General features: G+C 43.5%; 2 protein-coding genes and 1 long non-coding RNA gene across 6 annotated transcripts in view; 2 read left to right on the top strand and 1 right to left on the bottom strand.

Annotated features, from left to right (window-relative positions):
• The window catches only part of slc5a10 (solute carrier family 5 member 10), a 40,351-nt gene extending 38,419 nt beyond the window's left edge, over window positions 1–1,932 (top strand). The window contains exon 15 of the mRNA XM_088612688.1: window positions 1,501–1,932. Coding sequence (XP_088468814.1) covers window positions 1,501–1,694 — 194 coding nt within the window. The 3' untranslated portion in view covers window positions 1,695–1,932. The remainder of the gene's footprint in view (window positions 1–1,500) is intronic.
• Window positions 435–23,318, bottom strand: grapa (GRB2 related adaptor protein a). Its single transcript, XM_088612691.1, has 5 exons — window positions 23,014–23,318; window positions 21,843–21,940; window positions 20,458–20,577; window positions 7,767–7,935; window positions 435–4,728 (listed from the first exon to the last, which is right to left on the bottom strand). The coding sequence occupies exons 1-5, from the start codon at window positions 23,089–23,091 to the stop codon at window positions 4,549–4,551; spliced, it is 645 nt and encodes a 214-aa protein (XP_088468817.1). The 5' UTR covers window positions 23,092–23,318; the 3' UTR covers window positions 435–4,548.
• On the top strand, window positions 9,031–27,921 carry LOC148644971 (uncharacterized). Of its 4 annotated transcripts, XR_015928415.1 has the most exons (4): window positions 9,031–9,174; window positions 9,760–9,840; window positions 25,664–25,766; window positions 27,537–27,921. It is a non-coding gene; the product is annotated as an uncharacterized LOC148644971 (long non-coding RNA). The 4 variants fall into 4 exon arrangements; XR_015928417.1 differs by lacking the exons at window positions 9,031–9,174; window positions 9,760–9,840 and adding an exon at window positions 10,702–11,028; XR_015928416.1 differs by lacking the exons at window positions 9,031–9,174; window positions 9,760–9,840 and adding an exon at window positions 21,935–22,839.

Raw genomic sequence — 27,921 nt, 5'->3', positions numbered from 1 at the left:
TTTTTTGCTCAATGTTAATTCATTCCTTTTCTTCTATTGTTTGGCGGTTTAGAACCTTTACAAGTAAGAGACTTAGGGAGCTGGATCCTGGTACAGAAAAACTTGAGAATGGTCTGCTGTAGTCAACTCCCAGACCTTATTATTGGCTGAAAGAAGCACAATTCACTAAACACTTTCTAGCCCTTTTAAAGTTGACGATTTAAGACAGGACACGTGTGCTTCAGGGAGGAAAGTGTTGTGGGATTTCCCTGGTTAATGGTCTAATTAGGCTGATCAGGTAAATGTCTTTGCATAATGTGCAGATTTGTCATTTATCCAGTGTCATTTGAATGTTGTCTCTAAAGGTGTTTGCACATTGACATGCATCCAAATTGCAGTGGAATGTATTAAAAATATTATACCAACTAAAATGATCATAAGCAAAATGAAACAAAAACAATTAAAACAATTTAATCATGAATCAATGAAAAAAATCATTTACATTTAAGCACTGCACAATAGCTTACATTTGTCATAACAGAATATTTTACATTTCAAGCTATCACACCCCCAGATATATTATCTCCCTACTTTCTGTGTGGAGTCTGAAATTTCAGAATCTTTGTGGATTTCTATGAAATTCCATGTTTCATGTAGCCCTGACTTCTCTGGCACACTCTGTGTCTCTGGTGAGGTGTGTTTTTTAATCCTTTTCAGATACATTGACCACTTGTCAATCAAATAGGCTATATTCTTGCTCGTAACCTCTCACACACCTATACTGTATATGGTCATTTTGTTTTATTGTTTTTTGTTCAAGGATATTCAAAACTGGGCACATTGAAACAGAATATGATGGGCTGAAATGTGTGTTACTGGTCAAATAGTTTGGTAAATGAGCAGAGGGAAGAATAAAATGAAAGTAAAATTAAAATAAAATGAAGGAAGAGAACATAACAGTGATGACTCATTCCAGACCTTTTTGGAACTTGTACTTTTGGATTTCCTGGCGGTCAGTGTAATTTGACTCGGCCATAAGTTTAGAAATTTGTCACATCTACCGTTCGTGGTCATAGGTTATATAGTTCTGTGAGCTTTTTCTGTTCTAATTCTCGGATTCTTTGTTTACTTATCATACGGTTGCCCATGTTCAGCTGCGAAAAGAAAAGCTTCTGCAGAGCCACGCTGAATGCATTAATGTGACACTGTAGCCATCCACAGTGTCTGCTCAGTGCAAGAGCATTGGTTAGCGTCATTTTGCATGCACATCAAATTGGAATAAGTCCATTTTGCACGGATTTCAAAATTTGAGGGAATACTGCCTAAAGCAATGCCTGCACTCAGGCACACAGGGTGCAGTAGTGAATGCACACGCTTGATTTTATTCAGTTATGGGCTGGAAACTCCTAGGTGGTGGCACACGCTCGGTGAGATGCTGGCCGACAAGCAGATGGAAGGCGGGATCTGCAGAGGGTTCTTTTGCAAAAGTTGTCCTCCTTATCGCTGCGGTTTGTCTCTAAGGTGGTGGCCCAGAGTGGCGTGGTCACTGCGCACGGAGCAGCGCGCTCTGCAGGGCCCGGTCGCGCACAAGTGGGGTACCCAAGCGCCCCGTCATCTGCAGCACTAGGGAGAACCCCTTCTGGGCCCGCGTCTGCTGCATCAACGCCATCGTCCTCATCTGCGTCAACATCTTCTTCTACGCCTACTTCGCGTAACGAGATCTTTTGATTCTGGCGGGGTGGGCGAGTTTGCTCTTTACACATCCGACCTTTGACCTCCTGGGCACCTTGCTGCCGATTGTGTGCGGCGAGGAAAGTGTGATCCTAATTTATTGCGTTTATGCAGCTTGAGGTGGGCCGAGGGCATGTTTGGAAGGGAAGAAAAGCGGAAAAGTAATGAAATTAGAGGAAACGTAGAGAGTTGTTGCTGTATCAATCAATGGCCACACAGGCATTTGTTTTTTGTTATAAAATCTTTGTGACTGTAATTTATTCTAAAATGTCACTGCAGTTCAATTTCCAATACGTGGAGAAACTATCTGCCGTTTCTCATTGCAGTTTTGTGTTGAAGCTGTAAGGACTGAACTGTTTAACATCGCTAAGGTACACGTGGTGATGATTTCAGGGCCGTCTTAAAAACCCTGGAAACTGAGCTAACCTTAAAAGCCTGTCAGCAGCAGTGATGCAATGATAATTGTAAATGTGTGTCCTCTGAACTGTGGAAAATAAAACAAAATGATAAAAAAAGTGCCGCGTGAATAAATGTGTTTTAACTTTTTGGGTCATTTTTTAGTCAAAACTTCAGGTTCCAGGTCTGCAAGATCGTTAAGGTATTATTTTTTTGGGGTAAGTGTTGCCTAACAATTAATCTCCTTTTCAGATCTTTTCTCAGCCTGTTTTACACCAGCGACCCAAACTGAGTGAGCTCTCAGTCTCGGAACTAGATGTGAGACACAGCGTCGCTGAAGAGAGCTCCAGCCAGCTGGCTAAGCAGAGTTTAGAGTCACAATCTGCACAGAGGATGTGTCTCCTTCCTCGGCTTTGACCTTGGCTGCTGTGCGCTCGGCTTCAGCAGCTACAATCTGCAGGGGAGTGTCCCTGAAGGCCAACATTCCCAGCATTGTATCCGACTGCTACACAACATGCAAACATTTTTCAGCTGCTCCAGCATTAATGTAGAAATCTTGGCTGCAGAAATAAGCCAGCTTGTGTTTTCTCACACCCTTCCTCCCAGCAGGGCGAGTGAGAGACTTGAGTTTCAGATTGGGTTACAGGAAAAAAGATCGGCTTCGCTGCCCCTCCAGGGTTTGACCTGTGTCTAGAAAAAGGCAGCAGTTTGAAAGTCTTCCGGTTGATTCTGCTTGTTCCTCCAGCGTCGGGTGGTGCTGGGGGAATCTCACTTGGAAAAAAACGTTCTTCGTTTAACTGCAGTGTAATGTTGAACAGAAGACTTTTTTTTTCTGTTAGAAAACGTTGAATTTATAGGATTTAAATTATTAAGCAACACACCAAATTCCCCCCTCAAAGAAAACGAGTTTCCAGTTCAATGCCTTGAGACACATTAGCCAGAAGCGCAAGAAAAAAGCATCTTTATTTGATCATTGTGTTTGTTACTGTTCTTTTTTTACCCATCTCAGGGAATGTTTTCGGTTCCATCTGGGCGGTGGTGACCTTTGTGCCAAGTAGCTAGTGTCAGGTTAATTCTTCTTTCTGAAGATCATCAGGTCTTTTGACATTCCACTGTTCTCTCTATCAGGCAGCTGTGCTCAAAGGTCAAGATGGGAAAAAAATAATAATTATTATTTTTCACCATCCGCACAGAAACAAACAGGTCATTTTTCTCATTCGTATAGCAGGGTAATCACTGACTTGGTAAACAGAATCCATCTGGTGTTTTCAGATGGGCAGACGTGCAACTGCTGACTCTTTGAGATTCATGTGCACAGCCCTGTAGGGAAAGCCAGGGTCCCTGTGCCCCTCGTGATGAGCCGGTACGGATTTCGCCCTGCGGTCCCCTGTCCGGGACATTCGTGGGAGCAGTGTCTGTCTGTGGGCCAGGTGACAACACGAACCCCCACCCATAGAACTTCGAAAGCTGCTGGCAGGAGCAGCATGTGCAGTTATCGACGTCGGTGGAGACTTGTCAGAGCGGTATATGACAGCATTTTCGTCATGTCCATGTTTCACTCATGGCAATGCCCATGCAAAGAAAAGCCTGTTCCTTTCCACAGCCAGCTCTCCATGTACAGTTTCCATTGGTGGCTTTAGTGTCTGTCCAACCGATGGGCTGCGCCTACTAACGGCATGGTGTTCATTTGAAAAAAGTGAAATGCAAAATGAGCTTCTGTGCTTTCAGTGCTTCGTTGTTGAAAATTACAGCAACCTGGGGGGGCTTTTCAATGCTTTTGGAGCCCACGCTGCACTCTTTAGGTCTGTGATACAATTTTTTTTTCTACGTTGACTGCTGTCATGTGGAGCAGAGATACACCACTGCTAGGAGATAAAGGCCAGTATGGAGTGACAGGTCAGCGTCAGCTACAACACAGTCAATGCACACAGCCTATGCATTGGTCTACTACCTCTGCAGGCAGAATGTACAGAAACGCCTGCTCTGATGACCTGCACCCGCTTTCTAAAGACAATTCGACCATTTCATTATGAATGTATTTATGTCAATCCATTGGATTAAGGGCAATTTTAGTGCCTGACACCATGAGTGCAGTTTCGGGGCCTGGAAACGATCCCGTTATTGACGTAAAGCTGCCGGATCTTCATCTCTTGCCACCTCTCTCTCTGTGTCACTTTCCAGAACCCCTCCCCCATATCTCAGTATCTCGGCCTGCGGTTCTCCCCTTTGTTCGAGATCGCGTCGGGACTCCTGTGGACACTGTACAGGATGCTGTGAGCGTGAGATAGCAGCTGAGCCTGAAACAAAGCCTTTTGATCTGGGGCGTTTGGCGTGGATTTTGGCCTCCCCTCCCCCACCCCCCACCCCCCACCCCCCACCCCCCCACCTCCCTCTCCGCAGTGGTGCAGTGTTTCCTGGCAGCCCCGCCCTCATTCTGCCCGGTCAGTGGTAAATGGGCTGGACGTACTCGGGGGGGAAGAAGCCCACCCTGCCCTGGCAGCGGCCCTTCCAGCGGCCCGAGTCGGCGCAGTCCAGGAGGTCGATGACGTCGCCGCGCAGGAAGCGCAGCTGGGACAGATGTTGGGGAGTGAAGTCGAAGAGAGCCCGAGCTTGGCGTGGTCTCTGTGGGGAGATGACAGAACAGCACCGGGGAAGGTTTAGTGATTGCACTCACACGTCAGCTATCCCATTTAGGGGGGAAAAAAGAGGCAGATAGTTCTAACCAGACATTCAGTTTTCTGTGGCACCTTCATCTGGAAGCAAAGCCTTCTCACGGCCACCTTAAACACAACATAATCTTGTTTTTACGCCGGCAGTCAAAGTCTCCGAAATCCTCCGTTGCCAATACCTAGTTCAGCGCCTGAATACTTATTGATTCTCTCATAAATTATGTGTGAACACAATCCGGCTCTGTGTGATGTTGTGCAAGGACACACAGCTGAACCAGAAAGAGAAAAATAAGCTTCTGTGCCACCATTCGGCTCTCTGTCGAGCAAGGGAGGAACATGCAATCCGTGATGTCATTATCAGATCCCTCTTTTGCCAGCTTGGAAATGATTCAGAACTGACCAGAGTGGATGCAAGGACAGGGTACATCAGCGTGCAGACAGAGATTCTGGTGCAGGAGGTGAGCTGGAAATTCATAACCTGTGAAAGGGTGCTCATAATTCAGCTTGAAGTGTGGAATCTGAGGCAGGCTAAAAATTGGAGCAGAGGCAGTTTTGCACAACTTTGTTTTCTGTGAGATGAGAATAATATGTGCGTTCTAAGTCCAGAGGCTTTGACGTGAAGCTGCTTCCTTCTGTTCGAAAAGGAAAGCTTGTGATACATTTAGAGTGCGCTGAAAGTTTTTAAGCTCCCAGCCCAGGGTTTCTTAACAGCACGGATCAGACTTTAATCCGGGCCAGTTTCGCGCTCCCAGTGACTCAGTAGATGTCTGGCTATCATTCCCGAGGGATAATGATCCTTCTGCCAGAGCCGGTTTCTGCCCTCCCTGTGCTAGAGGCACTCCTCTTCACTCCAGTGTGGATACAGATCACCCAGCCCCATGGGATGGAGTGCCACCTGTCTGAGGCGGCACAATGGAGAGGGCTCTGGACTCATAACTGGGGGGTTGCGGGTTCAAATCCTGGGTGAGCTACAGCTGTTGAGGGATTTTGCTGTGATTCTTTCAGTTAAGTGCCCAGTTGTATATAAATACAATGGTAAGCCCCTCTGGGTAAAAGCATCAGTCAAATAAAAATAAGCCAATTTCTTGCTATCATATCTTTCCCTTGCCAAGCTTGATTGCAATGCCTTTTTTCCTTATTCTTTTTAGAAGCTTTCTTTTGAAGGATGTTTCTAGTTCTCAGCAGGGTTGACCTGTCGCTGCCTTGCAATGTATTTGAGAGGCAGGTGTTGACATTCTGGGTCTAAGGATAACTGATTTGCGCCCCTCGTTGCCTAGACGAGAGTTTATAAGGGAGAAAAAAGGGACCACCTTTCCCACTCAAGAAATCCACGAGAAATTCCAAAGCTCCAGATCAAAGAAAAAAGGCAAGTATTTTTTCGTCATGGGCTTTTTAAAAAGCAGGCACAAAACTTGGGTTGATCACCTAATCTGACAGTTTTGGTGTTTGTTTTTTAAATGTTGCGCAGCATGGCTGCAGTAGACATAGACAACGATCTGCTGTCTGGTGAAACAGATGTCGTGCCCTTTGAAGTCCTAGTCTGAAAAATAGCACTTCGGAGCCTGGCTCTTGTAATTGTTAGGAATGAGTTCTGTGTACATCTGCTGTGACGGAAAGAGAGACATGTGGGACTGTGCTGTGGTATTCTTTAAGTATAGCAACAGTCATAGCAACAAAGAAACCCTCAGAGACATACCACAAAAGTATAACCTGGTTATAATCCAAAATATTTCCCTTAGTGAAAAAAAGTTTTCTTTCAAAATCATGTCTTGTCCTTACATTCAATCTCTGAAGTTTCCATCAATGAGTTATTACAAGGAATCTGATTTTGGTTTTGTACCACATTGTCTTGAACAGTGAAGACAACGAAGGGGACCCGATACAGGTATTTGAAATCCTGATTCAACCCAGTAGACCTCTTCAGAACAGACGGTGAAACACGAACCAGAGGATACAAGAGGAACTTAAGGGAATGCGCATTTTTGAACTGAGAGTAGGAGGTAATTCTGTACTCTGTGTGTGGGCTGATCTTTAAAGAGCGTGCTCTCCTTTCCACACCAGCTGCAGCTGTGTTAGTGGTTTAGCAAAGTGGCAGCTGGGTAAGACCGGCACTAAACTGTGTGCCCGCTGTATGGTCAACTAGGAATACAGCTGAAATGGCCAGAATAAATAGCTACAGAAGAGCGAGATGTGGAGGGAGATGTCTGTGCCTGCTGGATGCACAACGCACACATCAGTTTCACCTCAACAGCAAAACAAAACATACGTCAGTGTTCTATTTCACATCCTCAGTTGCAGAGGTTGGTTAATGTGCCCATTTTTGCAGCAGCAGGAGTGTCTGATCCCACTTAATGGCCCTGGACAATTACCCCACATATGGTCTGAAATATCCAGCACCTTCGGTTGGCTCGTAGAACCTCAGACTGCTGTGCAATGGAAGGCTTATTTTCACCCCTACAGAGGTTTTCCAAATCTTTTAAGTCTGTATGGCAAACCTGTGGATCTGCTTCTTCGAAGAAGAACATACTGTCATGTGTGATCATTTATTTTGGCCCCAGTTCAGGTTCTGACACTGGTTTTGAAATGCGTGTAGTATGAAACAAGCCAAGGAGGGCTGCCAGGAACAACAGGATGATTTTGTGTAGGGACTTGCAGATTGGTTAGCTAATTATAATGAAAAGGATCATGATCTTAAGATTGTTGCTTGAAAACAATTGCACAGCATGAGACCTGTTTCGCAGTGTTTAAAAGTGATTTATGGCCACTCTGGTAGCCTGCAATTATATGCTTAGCACTGAGCTATTCAGCTGATATTGCACTTACACTAGGCTCTTTTTCAACGTTAAGACTCATACTTAAGGAAGCGAGTGGGTTAGTTCCTATTCATAGTGCAGGCACCTGTGGAGTCCAAGCGGAAACTGCCCCAGTTGCAGCTCTGCTAGCTGACCAGCCTAAGATTAAAACAGAAGGGCGAAACGGAAGTGCGATTACCCCCAGAGCTCGCTCCCCGTCCCTCAGGAAAACCGTCCTCTCCTTGGCGATGCTTGTGGTCCTGTAGAATTCCACCAGCTGGTTCAGGGAGCTGAACAGCTCGTCCCAGATGAAGTACTGCCCCCCTCTGTCCTTCAGGACTTTGAAGTGCTGCACGTGGTCTCCATAGCTGGTGGACGAAAATCAACACGAGGGTCAGGAGAGCAGGAGACACTGGCTGGACCATGAATGACAGAGCAGGAGCTCTTTCTGTGCCGGTGCAACTCTGGAGGGCCTGTTACATTGTTAGGAGTTCTCTCTAGGGAGTTACTGACTGGCTGGACCTACTTACGTGATACATAAGCTTTTCTTTAATTCTTACCTGGTATTAATCACCTCAAAAAGGAACAGCCAGCTTATCTAGTTATTGACTTCTACCTTCTAATGTTTACTTATTAGTTGCCTGCACTCAGCTGACACCCACAATGATCTTGGAGATTTAGAAACAATCGGGCTCTTGTTATTAAGAGTAATCAGTGTGTTCCAAAGAAAATGCTAGCATAATGGGTCATAAATGTCCCAGGATTAACTTTTATTGAGTCCCGAGAACTCTTGAGACATACAGAGTGCGATGTGATTGCATCGTTACTGACACAGGAGAGAAGTGCCACATCCATGTTTGTTTCAGAATGTTTTTTCGTTGGACCTTTGACTCAAAACTTTGCGATTGCTGTGGATTCTCTCCTGCTCCGTAAGCACATATTCAAACACACAGTTGAATACTTCTCTTTGTACTCCCTTGGAGAAAATGTTGTACCAGCTTCTTATGAAAAAGGCTCAGTGTCTGGTTACACTAATGTAATACAATTCCCTGTAGAAAAGTGATTGGGCGTTTCCAGCTAATAGCTCTTTTTTGAGTGTAATAATCATTTCTAGTTTGTTAAGGCTATTGGTGACACACGGTGACAGTTCTACAGGCTGTTAAAAATAGTTTTCTCAAATCCTGTAGGACTACATCTGTTTCCTAAGGCGGCACAGACCAGCTGTCCCAGTTGTGCGTTCATTAAGAAGGATGTGACCTGAGACTTTTTTCATTATAATCTTAAAAGGCTGTATCAGTAAAAGTCATAAAGATAACCATGCTAGCAATAACATTACGGCAGCCTGTTCAAGAATAACCTTTGATAAAGAATTAACTTCAAAGAGCCTTGCTTTTGGGAGCACGAGTCACATCTCATGAGATTACTAGCAGTCATACCTTCCTGAGCTGTTGGATACAGTATAATACATTGGATACAGTATAAAATGTGCATGCTTTCTTCTTCCTTTGACCCAGTTCCAGCACCTGTGATCGAATCACGTGCCTTTGCTCCCTCAGGTGCATGTGCTGTACACAAGGAAAAGGCTGTCTGCAGAACCTAAGTGTGAGGTGAGTTCGGACCTGCGTGTGTTGAACCAGAACACTCACTTTCAGACCTTAATTGCTAGTTTTCCTGTCCCCTCCACAGCGGTAATCTCAGGATTTCACTCAGGAAGACTCAGTGTCTCCCTCTCAACAAAGACCTATAGTGATGTAATATTTACTGTATCACGTTTCGGACTTTCACACAGCTGACTTTCTGAGACCGATGCACAGCAATGAGCTACAAACAGCAATTACTCTGCAAGATGGGGACTCCCATCATGCATACACCTTGAGTGGGAAATGACAAGGATTTAGAGGGGCTTCTGTTTTTATTTTTAAATATTTCTGCTCACAAAAGGAGAGCTGCAGTTTAATAGGTCTGCAAAGCCTCTCTGTAAGTTTAAATGGGATTTGCAGAGAGTGTGCTTTTTGTCCTTGTAACATTAACAGAAAAATATCTTTCTCCAAGGCTTGCTGACTTCCCTCTTTTGTAGGAGGTTGGGGATGAGAATAAGTGTTTTGCTTACTAAAAGCAGCTGAGTCACAACTCCAAGTCGCTGCAAAAACCACTGGAATGACCTTTATCCTTTGACTTTTTGACCATTGCAGATGGTTTGCTTTTATGAACTGAACTGCTAACACCCAGCACAGGATGGGAGAAGGCAGGGGGGTTTGTGCTTGTTGCTCCACGTGAGTATTAAAGTTTACTTCTCATGTGAAGTCCGGCTCAGCTCATCGTGTAGTAGGACAGAGCCAGGCCTCTCAGTGCTGGCACAGTGGGGCAGAACATCACTCCACATGTTTTTCAAAGTCCACCCCCGCCCAGTGTGACAAGATGAGACAGGACCAACAAACGCCTGAGCTTTCGTTGGAAAGTGGGGAAAAAAGGAGGCTCAGATAAAATAAAAATCCAAAAGCTCATAGAAATTCTGTGGTTTTAGGCAGCCGGCCAAAATTACTGTCAACAAAAGAGAAAAACCACTGGTGCCGGAACATAGTTTTTTTTACTTTTAAAACTTCACTGATAAGTGTTTTTTTTTTCATTTGCAGAAGATGGTATTTTGCTCCTGAGGTGCATCTAATTCTGCGATAAGCTTGAGTCATAGGATACTGAGGGACCTACTCTTTAGTACAAATTAGTGAAGTGCTGATTCTTGAATACTGCTAAGATCTGAAGAGGACTTTTATAAATCCAGAAACAAGCTATTTGTTTGGTTGGAGTAGAAAGAGATAACGCAAATGAATTAATTTTAATTTTGACTTAAAACCCCAGGGGTTTTATGAGAATCTCTCTGATAAAACCAGCTATTCTTTTTTCAAAAGAATCTCTCCAGAATAAACACGGTGGTAAATTCTCTAGGTGCCCAGCTGTGAGGGTGTCAGAGCCCACCTTCATCTTGTGTGCTTTCTGCTTTTGGAAAAAAAAACATGCTGTGCCTTGTGTGTTAAAACGGGTCCTGCTTCAGAACCAGAACTCTGCTCTGGGCACTCCTGAGTGGAGACCTGCAGCTCCTAGTGTATTGTATTTAGTGTATTGTAAAGCAAACTGATGTTGGTGTTGGAACATAAGAAAGATTAGAACTGAGGCCCACATGTCCTGTTCCATTACTAAAATTAGTAGTTATGATATGATCTCACCCAGCACCCATTCTTGAGAGAAGGCAGGATTTTAGTCTCAGCAACATGGGTGGGTCTTGTTCCAGACTCTTTCAACCCTTTGGGTAAAGAAGTGTCTTTTGTTCTCAGTTTTAAGTGCACTTTCACATAGTTTCTACTTTAGTTGGAGTTTCACTCCTGTTTCTGAAGAAATCCAACCCACTGGGTTTGCTTTGTCAGTGCCTTTTTTTGAATACATGAATCAGATCCCCTCATGAACAGGTAAGATTAAGGCTAAACATATTTAAATTATTGAACTATTTTAGCTGGACGTAGCGGCACTCTTTGTTTAGTTTAGTATGCAAAATCTTCTTAAACTGTAAATCCGATTTCTATAAACCATGTTGTTTCGAACCAACTAGCTGCTGATGTAAGATGAATGCAGCCTGAATAACTGGTTAGACCTCAGAAAGGGTTTTTTACACTGGTTTTCCCTACTGTTTCAGTGGCACCTGTGTGTGTGACAATTTGAATCACACCAATTTGCACAAGATGTGCACCTGGTCTTATTTCCTAATACCTGTAGCAGCAGTATTGCTCTGCTCTATTTTGGGGGCTCAGTTTGGCTTCCCATGACTTCTGTCCTGTAAGCCTTAGCCACTGGCTCTTGCTCGCGAAGGTTAGGAGGATGTGAAAGTAGGAAGAAGAAAGGAGGGGGGTGCCAGGAGGAAGTGTGATAACAGAAAGCCCTCACATATTCCCATCCGATCTGTTGATCTGAAAATGTAACAGGGGCTCAAAGCGTACAACCTAAAAACATAAGAAAAGCTACAAATGAGAGGGGGTCATTTGGTTCCTCTAACTTACATGCTGATTAGTAGTTAATTGATCCAAGGATCACATCCAGTGGTTTCTTGGAGGAGGCCATCGTATCAGCATTCAGTTCACGCTCCCACAGTTCTTTGGGTAAAGTGCCTTTTGTTCTGAATTTTAAATGCCTATTTAAAATGGAATACCAAGCCTATTTAAAGCAACGTTCCTCCCTCCAGTCTCAGGGGTATTGATTTCCAGGACTTGTCTTTCAGCATAGCAAGTCTGAGGTGTGTTTGGGTTTTCTGGCTTCTGAATTTTGAGCTGTGTCGCTTGACAGGTCATGGTGCAGTGATGCCGTGCTGCAGTGACAGTCCTGATCGCTCATCACATGCTGAGGGATGAACGTGACTGAAGTGTAGCATGTAGTGAGTTTCTTGTGGTGACATGATTACCCAGGTCTCTTGAATTCCCCTGTGCCCTGCGGCCAGTCTCTTCCACTAAGTGGATTTGAGACTCATCAGCTTTGGTCTGTGATGGAGCTTCGAATCTCCTTTGACTTCACTACTCTGACTGCTCTCAGAGACACATCTTTTCACCCTGATGGATTTCTCCAACATATCCACATGGATACAGCCCTTTGGCTCACGAACTTGTATCAGCAAGAAGAACGGGTTGCAATGAATGATGAAATGATTGAATGGTCAAGTAAAGGTTTATTCTATGCTGAAAAGAGAAAGAAGAGAAAAGAAACACAATGTTTCAGCTGTGGAGCATTCTTTGGGGAATTATGGTGAATTTGCCTTAGACTTGTGCAATTAAATAACAAAGTTCCATATGTTATACCTCTGCTCTGTATCTGTTTCAGTAGAGCAGTGTGTGATGTAACCAGCATTTCTGGTTTTCCTGATTTTCCCTCTGCACAAAGAATGGCTTGAAATGGTTTCCCAATTGTTTCACATGGGAGTCAGTCTAGTTTTCCCCTCTCTGTCCTCAGTCCTTCCAGCAGCCTGGGCGGAGGAGAATGGGAAAAGGAAAGGATGCTATCGTCTTTCTTTGGGTTCGATTTTCCTGAAGCCTGCCCGCGAAACAGAAATAAACAAACACAGAACAGCTCATAAAAGTGGCCAGCCAGTAAAAATAAAACTCCAAGCGGACTCCACCCAGCATTGCTGCAGGCTCTTTGATCACATGGGCGTTTAAACTGTAATAATAATCCACGGGCAGAGGTTCCCAGACAGATATTGTCAAGAATGGCCTTGCAGCAGTTACCTTGAGGAGTGAAAGTTAATATCAGTTAGCTCAGACAGCTTACAGCTAAGGAACGAGCCAGAGGCAAGCAGAGCCAGTGAGCGAAACGCTGGGAGCAAAGAGGGGCTGTATTTTCCCTACAGTCTCACAGGCAGCTCAGGCTTTTCTCAAACTGGACAGTAGCAGGAGTGTCAATCTCCAGTCTGCCACCTAGCTCATGTTTTCAAACCTCTGATTGATTCAGGCCCCAGGATGTTAACTTTGTCCAGTCTTGCAAAATAATTAGTTCTATTTAATATCTGCAAACTGTAATGTCGAGGGCAAAAGCCCGAGATGTAGAATACATATTCTTGTGGCGGTTTTAATAGCGTGCTAGCCGGTTCTCAGGATAGTAAATCTGTTTTTGGGTTCCATCATAAATTACTATAATTGCTTATAATTAATTCGAGCCTGTTAGGAAAATTAAGAAAACTGATCGGCTGTGGTTGGCCTTGATCTAGGATTTGACTGGAAGGAAAGAGATCATTCTCATCAGTCAAACATTAAGATACCCCGTAGCAGCGAAACAGGTTGTAATTTGAAGACTCGTGTATCTGTTGCCAAAATCTGAAAGATATCAATCATTTTTTTAAATGACTTTTGTTAAAATGATTACTTCATAGAAAAAAAAAGCAAAATCATTTAGTTTAGAAAAGCACATTTGGACAATGTGGAAGAGCCAGTTTAAGGTACGATTCTATAACGGCAGTCACAATACCTGAATTCGTAAGACATTGTAGTCTTTAAGGGTGCATTTATGCGTCGCCTTCATAATTAGGAGAGCTTTTGGAGAAATCAGCTCGTGCCTGAAGGTTTCTGTCTTCTCTGCAGAGAGGTGGTGTTTAAATAAGAATGCTCCCATTATTCGATCTTTAATGGACATTTTAGTTTTCCGAGTGCATTATTTTCCAGAGGAGAACATGCTGTGCCAAACGTGGCTCATCTGATTTTGCATAAATGATTGATTTAATCATAGGAGCTGGTGTGTGTTTCAGGGAAATTGGTAAGCTTGGAAAAATAAAGTCCAAGATGCCAATTGGTTTAGAAAATGCATTGAACGGGAAACATTTGTCCAGGGCTAAGCGTAGTCTAAGTGTTTGCAATCTGAAATACCAGTGAGCATGAGTGGTTTTATCACAAAATGATTCTGTTTCTCACTCCATTTAAAGTGATGTCAGAGGATTTTCTTATGAAGCATCGGCCTCTTTTATCACTGTTGTAACTGTATCTCATCTTTGTTCGTATTAGAGGAGGACATGTTCCACAGGTAACAGTTCTTCATGCTGAAGGAACATTGTTTGTATAAAAAGAAAACCAAAATCAAACGGCAAACTGAACTCTGGTTGCAGGGACCGAAAAGGGCTTTTTGTCACATGCGTGAGCATTCAAATGAATTCCGAGGAATTGGAAGTGTGTCTTTCAAAGCCTTTTAAAAGCTGACAGATTTACATTTATTCGCCGGGAGCCTTTCATTCTCTGGAGCAGAATCACGGTTTGAAATAAAACGTTCTCGCAACCTTAACCATGAGAGCACTGCTCTGTTAAACGTTGTGCACCGGGAGACCCGTTTTGCACGGCCTCGTCGCAGGAGACTCACAGGATTGAGTGCTCCGATCTGACTCTGATTTGAGGCGGATTAGAAATCACCTGAGTGTAGAGACTTGAGGAGGCTGCTTCTGTGTAACTGTTGTTGTTGTCGTCGTTACACAACCTTGCCCTGTGCTCTTCTGAGAATGATATGGCTTCAAGGCAAACAGGGAGAGTCTGGCGAGGCAGGGTGTGGGTTTGCCACAAATTAAACAGTTACTCCCCAAACTGGTTACAGAGCACAATGGGAGCTGGACCTGGCAGGAGGCCTGCAGAGATGTGCAACAGCACAGCCTGACTGGGAGGGCACTGCTGAGGGAGGAGTTCCTGGCAGGATGATAGGAGTTATTTTTCACTGTGCTTTGATCCCAGGCAGTTCCTGACATGTATGTTTACAGGGCATCCAGGAAAAGGGATGCCAATTTTAAATGATTTAGAAAAATCTAGCATATTGTTAATTATTCTGTAATTATGTCTTCTTTTGCTTCTGGGCCTTGAGATGTCATTCAGCAAGTGTAGGGAGTCAAATACCCAGTCGGCTTATTTGTTACTCTATAAACTGTGACTGATTAAGCGACGAATTAATTAAAATGCCCATCAGGATTTCTGAAATGGTAAATCCAGGGTTTATTGTGAACTTGTATTTTGTATCATGCTTGGAACCTATCCTGGCTATTGAAGGTGGTGAGTCTTGATGCGCCACTTTGTGAAAATTGACTCAGGAGATTCAGAAAATGCGTTTACTGCCTAAACGCATGTCATCCAAGATTTCATGACACTGTTCGTCCTGTAAGTGAGCGGGTTGTAAACCACATGCCCAGAGTAAATCCTTGCCTGGGTCTGCACAATCAGGCCTCCCTAAAACGACACTCCAATTCAGCTGATGAAGTTATTTCTCACACTGCTGTGGGGCTGCTGGTGCAGACTGGTTGCTGCACATCAGCTAGGTGCAGCAGTTCAGCGATGGATGAACTGCGTCCAATCCTATACATGCAGCACTCTGAGAAGCAAACGGCTATAGAAATGGAGAAAAGGAGGTACTGTATTGAGACCATGTGTAATATTGTTCCGTCTATTGTAATGTGGCTTTCCAGGGAGCACAATTATCCAGACTGGAGAGTCATTGCTGCAATTGCTCAGTACAATGCAGTTAAATAGAAAAAAGGACCTCCCTTGAGGTTTTTCCACTTCTGGGCAATAATTTCTTCTTCACCTCAAAGCTTGACGTTGAAGTATCCAGCATCCAAAACGCACAATGTCAAACAAGCGCGCTTTCGAGAACAAAAGGTTTTGCCTCTCAGCTGCATTGCATGGGAACTTTTGGGAGTCTAAACTGACGTAGTATCAGCAAATGCCCTAAAACGGAATTCACTCATAGAACATGTTTTTTTTTTCCCTTTCATCGCGGTGTGTCGAAATGGTTTTTGATTTAGGAGCTGCGTTTCCGGATAGCTGCTGGTATGCAGGTATGACTTTCCTCGTCACAGAGCTGGGCGGACGCGGCTGGAAATTTCCTTCTTGGGCGAGGTTTTGGCTTTGCATGGAGAGCCTGGGGGCATGAGCTTGTTCTGACAGCTTCATAAAAACTTTTAGTGCTTGGCGTGCAGAAGATAAGACAGGGTGCAGTATGGGGGTTTCCATTCCAGGTCCTGGGAGGTTCACAGTCTTTGTTCCAGCTGAGCGCTGTGCTATGTTCAACGCTGAACTGACGCAATCATTACCTGGCACTCTTTGATAGTCTTCAGTTCTTAAACACGTTGGAAGTTACCTTTTAATGAGGTTGCCTTTTCAAAAGTGGCTTAAGATCTACAGCTTTTGAGTAGAGAGAGAAAAAATACCCTGCAAAGGCTCCAAAGGTTCAACTGAGGGTTCAGTTAAGTAAGGAGCTTGGCTGGAACCAAAACCAGGAGGTGTGGATGTCCTTAGGATTGGGGGTTGGGGACCCCTGTCCTACAACTTGGTCCCGGTTTTGAACAGGGAAGTTTCAGAGAAAAAAGGAGCGGATTCAAGCTGCACTCTAGAGATGCCTCATTTCCAAGGAAACCTCAACATTCAAGCACAGCGCTGTCTGTGTACGCCTTTGCATACACAGTCCTTTCAGAAACCTGAGCCGTCTCATTAGGAAATGAACCGAAGAAAGATGAAGACTCCAGAATCACCAGCAATTCAAGAGGCAAATGAGGACATTTAAACAAGGGAAAGTATTCAAAATTGTTGGATCATAATGGAGAAGTTAGAGGAGTCCAACAAGACTGAGACCAGAAAGTGCCATATGCACCTGGAGAAGACTGTAGTACAGCCAGTAAGAGCAACTCAATGCAAGAGACCTTTCTTTCTTCAGCTGTCCAGAAAGAGAAAATCTATTGTTTTTTTTAAGGTTTTCAAAGCAGAAAAGGGAAGGAACTCCAAAACAACAAAAAGAATCAGAACGGAAGCTTAAAATGTTCTTCTACCCTGCCACGATTTCAGACTTGAACAGACAAAGGAATGCACACAAATTCTCATCTTCCGTCACCAGGCAAAATTCCATCTTCTGGGTGGTTAGTGAGTGACTCGACTCTATGATTACCATGCGAGGTTTCCAGCTTCATTCAGTCACAGACAGTCTGCAACCAGAGCAAGACAAATGGCTTGTTTGGAGAGCATATCACTGCTGACTCAACACTGCGAATTCCTCATTCTCCCTGAATGAGCTGCTTCACAATAACCTGCTGCTCTGTGGGGCAGGACTCACACTTGTTTTACACTTCCTGACACTGGTCTGGAGATACAGATCTTTAATTTCTTTAATTTAATTCTTTAATTTAAGCATGTTTTATTGTTCGCTTGGTTGCTCCCACACGAAGGAACCTTATTTGTTTGGCGCCAACCATTTCCACAAGGAAAGACTTAAAAAATTCCCAGCACTGATGCACAATGAAAAGCCATAAAAAGATCGGCACGACCTATAAAAATAACCGCGTACTGTATGTAATGTATGCCATCTTTTCTGCAGTAGTAACCCCACGCTGGATTCCAGTTTGTGGGAGAAGCAGTGTGGTGGAAGCACAGAGGAGCATCGCTAAACATAACGAGTATGGGAAAATGTCCATTGCAATGTCTATGCACATTCACAGACATTCGTTATTAATAAAATAATAATTCCTTACTTTTCTTTAGCACTTTGATGGGCACTCCACTCAAACCGCTTACAGGTAATGCAGTTTCCCCTCCACCAGTGTGCAACCCCACCTAGTTGATGCAACGGGAGCCATAGTGTGACAGTAAGCTCACCACACAGCAGCTATCAGTAGGGAGGAGAAGTATTGAAGCCTGTTCATAGATGGGAACTATTAGGAGGCCATGATTGATAAATTCCAGTGGTAAATGTGGCCAGAACACCAGGCTAATAAACCTATTCTTTTTGAGAAACTCTCTGGGGTTTTTGATGACCACGGAGAGTCAAGACCTGATTAGGACCCATACAGACTGCAGGAGTGAGCGTTCCTTACTGATCCCACTAACACCTCTTCCAGCAGCAACCTTAGTTTTTCCCAGGTGGTCTCCCATCCAGGTACTGAGCAGGCTCACACCTGCTGAGCTTCAGTGAGTTGCCAGTTGTGAGTGGCTGGGTGATATAGCTTCTGTGGTTTAGAATTCATGGCATTTGTGCAGAGAGAAAAGAGGAAAAAGGCTGGAAACCAATATCCCACATCCAATTTCTTAACTGTCTGTCCAATTTCCTTTAAATTCACAGGGATTTATGATTTAGGATTATGTCAACAGCAGAGGGAAAAAAACAGATTGCCACTGACAGGGATGAAGAGGGATATTCCTTTCATGAGAATTCATTTCCAATTTAAAATCTTCACGTTTTTACCTACAGATACTAAAATCTGAAACATCTTTTAGGCTCTAGTTTTGTAATGTATACAGGATTTCAGCTCATAAGGTTCTGATCGTGTGACCCCATCTATCTTGATTGTCCCATTAAATGCAAGGTAAGGTATTATTGGAATGTATTTTTTATTAATAAAAGAAAAGCTCATATAGGAGAAATGGGTCTTACTTCAGCTATTATAGGCACCAACAGGCTTTTTAAGAGCATGATGTCAGACATGATTAATGTTACTAAGCTCATGATATCAGTTATTCAAGTAAAGTCTGGAATACATGGTAGTAAAACAGGTACTGCATTAATATTATATTAATATTCAATTTGGAATTTTTTGAAAGAGATTGTGAAAAAAGGTGTAGATAGCAAGCTCTGACGTTAATTTTTTTTCTGTTACTTTGTCTTTATTCACAGCACTCAGCCTCCCCAGGGGTAATTTCATATTTCCAAGGTACACTGATTCAGTTTTGCAGAAGAAGTACTGTTCAGATATATGTGTGTTTTATCAAACCACAACATAGGCTTTACTGCTCATTATTTTCAGCTAACTGACCAATTTCCTTTACTCAGAAGTGTAGGCAGTCACTGAGACAGTGTATACCACAAACCCATACTGGAGAAAAATAGAACTTTTTAAGTGCCATAAGCACCAATACTACTCCCCCGATAAATTATAGGCATGAATCCTATTAATGGTGTAAAATAATAAAACAATCATGAAATCAGCTGAGGGAATAATTTGGTGAATAATGTCAAGTGCTGGGCTTTCTGTCCTGTTATGACCACACTGATCCAAACCTCTATTCCAAACTGTGCTCTCACAATTTAGATCACAATACTGCACTTCTACAGTAGTTTACTATAGAAAACACAAGAGATTATTTCAATATGTATTTTTTATAAGTGCTTGTGTTTTTAATTGGGTGTGACAATGAGTCATTGCTGTAACAGAACATCACACTTTCTGCAGTGCAGATGTAGCTAACCGCAGACTTTGAAAACTGAAAATAAACCACGTGAACAGCTAGGAGCCAAATACATTCCTTTAATCCCTTTGTTCTTATAGGATCATCTGAAACTGTATATATAGATGTCAGTTTCCTTTTTTGAAAAATAATTACATTTTCCCTTACTTTCCTTTTCACTGCTTCACAGGCATAACAGCTGCACCTACGTGTAATTTGATCTGGAATGGTTACTGTAAATGTGTTTTGGTGATAGGTTTGGAGCTGCGACCTTCACTCTTGTGGTAGGATTCTATGAAAAAGATTTGTGCCGGGAAGAGCAAAGATATGGGGAGTGAATACTGTAAGAAATGCGCAATGTGATCTAGTGCGCACATAATGACAGGATTCGTTTTTTGACAGCAAGGAATTAAGTCCCCAGACAAAGAAACGTGTTTCTTGCACTGCAGAACTCCGGTGTATTGCCAGCCATCACTGAGGAATCAAACTTGGGGATCGATTGAGAATCATGTTGCACTGATTCGATCTCTGTAGTTCATGAGTGCAGACAATGGCCAAGCCTACTTCCCAATGACGGCTGTCCAGATTTGAAATCCCACGCAATGCCACAGTGAGCTTCAGTCCCTTCCTCAGTGATGGCTGGCAATAAACCGGAGTTCTGCGGTGCAAGAAACATGTTTAAATTAATTCCTTGGTGGGCGGGGCGGTGGCTCTGTGGCTAAGGATCTGCGCCTGTGGCTGGAAGGTTGCCGGTTCAAATTCTGCGGCCGGCAGGGGAATCCTACTCCGTTGGGCCCCTGAGCAAGGCCCTTAACCCCAGCTGCTCCAGGGGCGCCGTATAAATGGCTGACCCTGCGCTCTGCCCCCAAGCTTCTCTCCCTGCCTGTGTGTCTCATGGAGAGCAAGCTTGGGTATGCGAAAAGACTAATTCCTAATGCAAGGAATTGTATACGGCCAATAAAGTGATCTTATCTCTTACCTGAAGCCAACAGCAAACAGCTAATTAACTCAAAACCCACACTGCAGAGCAAGAACAGGGCCTGACATTGCGTGCACAGCCCACCTCAGACACTGCGCATTATTCAAGGATCCACAATAGATCACCTTTTGGAATGGCCCGGAGAAAAATGGCTGACAGTGGCTCCACAGCTGCACTTGTCCTGCATCTGTCCAGCAAACCCTTACCTGACAGACAGAGAAAACTCCCCTGGCGCGCTTTCGCTCTCCCGGAGCAAGAATATGCCACAGTCCCTGTGCCGCAGCCGGCCCTCAGCAGCCTGCCTGGAGATCCGCCCCGCAAACCATCTGTTGCGACAGGGAGGCAGTCGTTAAAGGCTCAGTCATGCATTGAGAACGTACAGGAAGAAACGTTAAGAATGAGAGAAGGCCATTGTACCAGTCTAGCCCTTCTGGTAGTTGGTAGTTAACTGAACCGAGGATCTTATCCAGCTGAAAGAAGCCAAGGTATGGGCTTCATCAACATGGCTGGATAACTTGTTCCACACTCCCGCCACCCTTTTGGTAAAGAAGTGTCTTCTGTTTGAACTTGAACTTTATTGCCATATGTAACCGGTACTGGTACAATGGAATTCTTACTTACAGAAAGTCTCTCGACTTGTAAAACAAGTGTAAAAAAACAAAACAAAGTGCAAACAGTGCATCAAGACAATATACAAACAAACAATAGACAATGTGCAAGTAAACATGCAGAAAGTTTGAATGTAAACAATACAGTTGTGTAAACAATGACTGGAGATGTGCAACAGATAAGAAATCATAAAGAGGTAGATGGTGATGGTGTAGGTGTGGTCCGAGGGGGATGGCTAAATGTGTTCGCCAGTCTCACTGCATGTGGATAGAAGCTATTGAAGAATCTAGTGGTAAGTGTCCGTATGCTCTTATATCTCTTGCCTGAGGGCAGTGGGGTGAAGAGCTCATGCCCGGGGTGGTGACTGTCCTCTGTGATGGCCAGAATTCTACCACGGCAGCGGTCCTCATGTTTTCAGTGTCTCCCACGTAGTTTCACCTTTCGTTCTGAATGAGTTCGCTGCCGAGTCTCTGAGGGCTATGAATGCTCGCATCAGGTGCCATCATAGTCTTCTCTGCTCAGGACTTGAAAGCTTCAGTTCTATTACTCTGACAGAATAGGGCTTCCATTGAAGCCTGGGTTTGTATTTGGTTCTACGGACTGAGAAGGAATTGCTTTCTTTCAAGCAGCTGGAGCAAGGCAGGATACGCCCTGGACAGGACGACAGTCCATCGCAGGGCACACACAAATACGGACACACACGGAGCACAATCCTGCTCTAAAAACTTCTAGGCACTAAACTAAGCTGTAACGAAAGGGTTTTGTTGCATAAAGATGTGAAAAGCTGTTTCAGACATCGCATGCACTTTCCATTACATGTGAGGAATTCTTACTCTTTTAGAATTGACATTCAAAAAACATTCAGTGTCCTGTTTCAAATCAGGGCTAACCATGTGCTGCTATCTCATGCTAATACTATTATTCATCAGTTTGCTGGATTTCACCGAGCTGTAGTATGCATACTTCACTGAGGGATACTTACGCGTGGGGTCTTACATTGATATAGTTTTTGGGAACATAACCCTTTCTCCCCCTCAGCTCAGCTGTGTACCAGTTGGGGTCGTCTTCCATGTTGGTGATCTGCAGAGACAGATAAGGTTGTGTCTTTCCAAATTTTCTATGGACCAGTTACGCATTGCATGTATAGCTTTAGACCAGCAGTCGTCACTGTGTTTCTTTCTGGCCAGTGTAAGATCAGTAAGAGGCTTTTGTTGGTGACAAACATCTACAGCACTTTCTGCAATATGTTCATGTGATATTTGATAGGATTAATGGGGGGGGGCACAGATACAGTAAAGGAACACAAACAGCACCACCTCAAATTTATGAACGTCTTGCAAAAATGTTGAACTGTTGGCTAGAATGTTATCAACAGTTACAAGACAAAATGTTAGAAATATAGAAAAATGGGATTGAAAACAATCTGAGACACTCCTAAGTGAAGCTAGTTTACAACATAAACTATCTAAATGAAAAAGTATGTTTTATTCCCTTCATGACTTATCCAAAATTCTAACTTTATAAGGCAGAACTTTACAATGACGTCCAGCTATAAACACTGTAATAGCCTATATAGTGTAAGTCAGTTATGAACACCCCAGGGACAAGTCTAAAATACAGATTGTTTTGGTATAGATTTATAACGGCACTGTATTCAATGAATTATCCCAATTTAAAAAAAAAAGATTGACTAGATATGCTAAGGTAGAATAGTAAAGACCTAAACAATTTAGTTGACGGGAGCGTCGTTTATTTTTAATCCGCGTCGTAATGTGATAAATTAACCTGCAGGGAATTGTGAAGAGTTCAGTGGAAGCACATTACTCTGAGCACTGAATGCCCACAATCACAACAAACTCTCTCATCTAGCCTATTACTCCTTATAGGCACACAGCTGTAGAACGTTGTGCCTTCCCAGGGTAGGAGCCCCTATCAGCTACAGAACAACTCCGCAAGCACAAAGATCGAAGACAGAACAGGTTAGTAGCTGAAATATTTGAATGTTTCTTTAGAGGCATAAAACAGCAAGTAAAAGTCCTTTATACACCTGTATCTATATCAATAGCTACACCTGAATGTACACATATAGACACACCTAAGCAGTACAACTTGACCTGATCTCGACATTCCCTGCCGGCTTGTTCCCAGCTTACCATGAGTACGTCTCCTTTCTGGAAGCTGAGCTCGTCTCCTTCTGTGGCTTTAAAGGTGTACAGCGCTATAGCTTCCATCCTGCCCACTGGCCATCCAGGGTGTGAGGAGCGAGAGAAAGAAGAGAGGAGAGATGGCGGACCACCACCAGCCTGAGGAGCTCAGGAGACGCCCTGAATCAATAAACGAGAGACTCAGGAGCCACCCTGTGTTGCCGACGGAGGGTCTGCGTGCGATTCTGTGTGTGTGTGTGAGGCAGGGCTGCTGGTGGCACCGCATGCTCAGGACAGCAGAGCCATGTGTGACAGAGGGAGAAAGAGAGCGAGGAGAGAGAGAGAGAGACCGAGGCAGCTGACCTGCGCTTCCTGCCTCTTTGTCTCTCTCACTCAGGGAAGCTGGCGCTCTGAGAAACAGGAAACCAGTGCACCAAAAAAAAAAAAAGGGTAAAAACAACTGCCATAGAGTCCACTCAAAAACTTCCCCTGCGCAGTGGAGCAAAGGCATTAAAGCTCGCGCATTAACTGACAGTACAAAACTGAGGGATGGGTTCAAAGTGTCCAGTAAGTGGCAAGCAGTGGTTTTATAACAGGTTAGCCCCACAGAGAAATCTCCTTGAAGCTGTATTTCGACGGCCCATTATTATGTAACAGGTAAAGGTTAATTCCAGTCCTGCGGAAGGCTGCTTCTTATAAATGTGGAATTCATCTTTACTTGTTCCTTTGCAGCCGACGCAAACTGACACAGCTTCCCGCTCGAACGTCTTCAGACTGTTCTTACAGGCCAGGTCTTCAGTGGTAGACAGTGGCACATGAGGTATTATTAATAGCAGAAATAAAAAAAGGCTTTAAAAGCCAGCCGCAGAGGAACAGAAAGGAATGAGGTTTCAATTCTTCAAGTGTGGCGTATACAAACTCATTATTAAAACGAGTATCAAAATGGAGCCCAGCCCTTGATTACACCAAACCAAACAGACTGTACACTGTATATTACGCCAGAATATTTTTTCTGGTTTTGTGAAAGCAAACACTCTAGAATCAATCTCCTCTTAGTCCATATCATGTACTGTACATGTGTCTAGATGACAGCTCTTTATGTGTCCTCTTTCTTCACCATCATAATTATATGACCATAATAATTTCCAGTAAAATAATTTAAAAAACAAAATTAGACACTAAAGGTATGTAATGGATTCATCCATGTTAAAAATGCTTTGGCTACATTAATTAGTTTTCCATTAAAAAAGAACTAATTCTTACCTTACAAAGTACACGTAACCTTTAGCCAAATAAGAGATTTTACTTTCCTGAATTAAAACCATGAAATTGAGTTGAGTGAACAGAATAAAGAGGAAGATTATTGTGTGGATTTTTAATGCGCATATTATAACATCATAGGTGTGTAACTGCCCTGGAGACTCTTGAGTCTATTATCTGATTTGTAACCTAATTTCAAGGTTGCTGAATATTGCGATTCTAAAGTCACCTCAATGAATACTATTGCATAATATAATTAACCTCCCAAGCCAGGAATTAGTAGATAAGTACTAGAAGCAGCAGGTTTTAGAGAATAGCTTGCACTTGGCAAAAACCTTAAATGAAAGCTTGTCAAACACGATAAAAGCCTAAAATCCTGTGTGCATGGATAATGAACCGAATACAGAGCCTTTTTCAGCAGTCAGAGTCATAACATTATAAAAAGAACATTGTATGTGGAGAAATGAAAAACTAGACAATATTTACTATCCTGAAAAAAAACACATAAATTATAGTCAAGAGTTCAACAGGTAATTTAATCATTTTTATCAGTTTGTTCCCAAAAATTAAATCAAATGTACAAAAACTCAGCTGTATTTGCAGAGCGTCTCTTTGAGTTTGGTCGTTCCTTAAGTGACCATGTCTAACTGATGACTCAGATTGATTGCTTTAATAAGCTGCTTGTCATCGGAGCTAATAACAGCTCCTTTATTATTAACCGTGTTGAAGCCGGTGGGTTCCTGTGTGCTTCCACACACCAGTCAGTGGGAACGCTATGAAGTCTGCAGCATGCGGGCCTTTGAACTCTCTGGTGCAGCCACTTTCTGTTTGATCTGCTACTTTTAAGGAATTCCAGCAGGGAAACTGTAAATGTGTTGTTGCAGATGAAGATGGCGATGTAATTCTGTTTCGTATGCGTGCATTAATTAAATCCCCCTGCAGTTGCCCTCACATACCCTTGTCCTTGACAGACAGGAAGAGCTTTGGATTTTTTTTTAGCAGTCACCCTCAGCTGCTAACGCAGCACAAAATGAGGACATCTTGGCCTTTCCATTTCTACAGTTAAGTGTAGCAAGATACACAGAATACAAGGTGAAGAGAAATATGAAGTAGTGAAGGACATTATCCTGTAAGCTGTGCTGTACACTCAGACGCTTCAAGGGAAAGGAAAATAAAATCATCCTGGTGCACCACTCTATTATTTACACTATCTTGATGCAAAGGATTAAAATTGAAGGGTGAAATCCATCAGTCAAGCAAGGTGTAACTGCGTGAAGTGAGATGTCTGCACCTGACAGCTGAAGACGGCTTTTTTGTGAGCATTTGGTGCTGACAGTTCTACTCTACCTGACCTGTGTGCGTCCGCCTAAAGCTTCCAGTTTGATTCCTCTGATTGCAGGTCACAACTGGCATACTGTCATGAGCTGGGAGAATACTCCAGGACTGTGAAGATTAAACATTTTCCCGATGAAGGTGATTTGGAAGTCCATTGTGAAGACATGGTAAGTGAGTGCAGACCAACCCTGCACCCTGTCATTTCTCTCCGGACTTTTTTGGGGTGGAAGTGAACAACAGCAATAAGGTAGATAATTATACCATATAAGCAATTAAGGAAGTCAATTAATGGCTCTAAAAGGTCTGAAAGGTCTTTCGGTTGTGGTTTTGATGTCCTTCAGATATTGGTTTTATTCATAGAAGGGATTGTGCATGAGAGGTGTGAGAATGGTAACTGTATGAGCCACATTTGAAAAACCTGTGAACATCGCCTGTTCTACTCAAGTTATTTTTGATCGTGGTAGTGAGACCTTTACCTTTGAGGGTGTCAAAGCTGAGCAGCTCTTTAAAATAGACAATGATGTGCCCCTGCATCCTGCAGCTTTAGTACTCTTGTTCAGCACATATGGTATGTGATGTACATTCTTTTTCATGGGGAATAAAAAGGATCATTTACAATAGGATGAGGTTAGGAGGATGCACTATAATAATAATAATAATAATTGCTTACACTTATATAGCCCTTTTTCTGGACGCTCCACTCAAAACGCTTTAAAGGCAATGGGGATCCCCTCCACCACCACCAGTGTGTAGCCCCCACCTGGATGACAGCAGCCATAGTGCTCTCAGTGGGGAGGAGGAGTAATGAAGCCAATTCATAGAGGGGGATTATTAGGAGGCCATGATTGGTAAGAGCCAGTGGGAAATTTGGCCAGGATGCCGGGGTTACACCCCCACTCTTTTCGAGAAACGCCCTGGGATTTTCAGTGACCACAGAGAGTCAGGACCTCGGTTTTACATCTCATCCGAAGGACAGCGCCTTTTTACTGTAGAGTGTCCCTGTCACTATTCTGGGACATTAGGACCCACAAGGACCGCAGGGTGAGCGCCCCCTGCTGGCCCCACTAACACCTCTTCCAGCAGCAACCTCAGTTTTTCCCAGGAGGTCTCCCATCCAGGTACGGACCAGACTCACACCTGCTGAGCTCCGGTGGGCTGCCAGTGGTGAACTGCAGAGTGATATGGCTGCTGGCTAAATAATCATAATTATTTATAAATAATAATCATAAATCATAAAGAAAAAGCAATAAATTGAAATATGAATTAATCCTGTAAGGGATTAAGCTGTTGAGGTTTTATTCTTGTGATGTACTGCTGTCCCTTTTGAGACAGTCTTTGTATTGGTACCCAAAGGCACCTGTTGCACAGTGTGTTTGTTGAGGGTGTGAAGTGTACAGTATGTGTTTAAGGTGAGCCCTGTTCTATTCCGTACTGGGCACGTCTGCTGAGAGGGACTGGGAATTTTGCTAGCGTAAGACAACAGAAAAAGAAAAACGAAAAAAAAAGCCGTTAGCAAAGGCTTGGAGAGATGCGTGCGGCTTTTTTTCCCCGGAAATACCTCCGTCCGTGTCCTGATGGACTGAGGTCGCTGTCAGAGCAGCCACAAAACTCCTGCGATGGAGGGAGGCGAACTCCACACTGACAACTCTAATCTAATCAAATCTAATCAAGAAATAGGAAGGAGTGAATGGGCGGATTGGAGGATCAAATTAATCGACCTTTTGGAACACGTCGTGCAGAGTTTCTTCAGTGTTAACTACATTAGAAATACAATACAGACATACTGGGCAGAGGGCGCAAGTATTATATAAAGGTATGACAACAACATGCAAAGTGCCTTCTGGGAAACCTCAGTCTGTGTTGGCCACATGATTTGACTTATTCAGGACGGGGGACACTGGAGGGGAAGTTCTCAGGGTGCTATATTTGTCTTACAGGAACATGTGCCTCAGCACCTGGGCCTGACAACCACTGAGGCCCTGACTGTACTGCACACACAGCTGTCAGGAGCCCTGTCGGACTTCAGGAGGAAGAAAAGGACAGAGACAACCTGGGAGGCAATATTGAGAGTTCATTTCCCTTTCACTCTGTGTGCTGTGAAAACCCATTCCAAGTGAATTTCTCTTCTGTAGGGATGCATTACTCCAGAGAAATGTTGGAATGGGTTGCACAGGGAATTGTTTGCCAGATAATCCAGACCAAAAATGTAAAAACCCTAAAAACCAGGCTAATGCTAAATACTTTAACAACACAGCCCCATCCAAATGATACACGGAGGCTGAGTTTAGGTTATGTCCAACAAAATTAAAAAGAGTTTTTTAC

The sequence above is a fragment of the Lepisosteus platostomus genome, chromosome 19 (genome assembly GCF_059453375.1).
Source record: "Lepisosteus platostomus isolate fLepPlt1 chromosome 19, fLepPlt1.hap1, whole genome shotgun sequence".
Classification (NCBI taxonomy): Eukaryota; Metazoa; Chordata; class Actinopteri; order Semionotiformes; family Lepisosteidae; genus Lepisosteus; species Lepisosteus platostomus.
The sequence above is the reverse complement of the archived record's forward strand: the minus strand, read 5'-3'. Positions and strand labels throughout refer to the sequence as shown.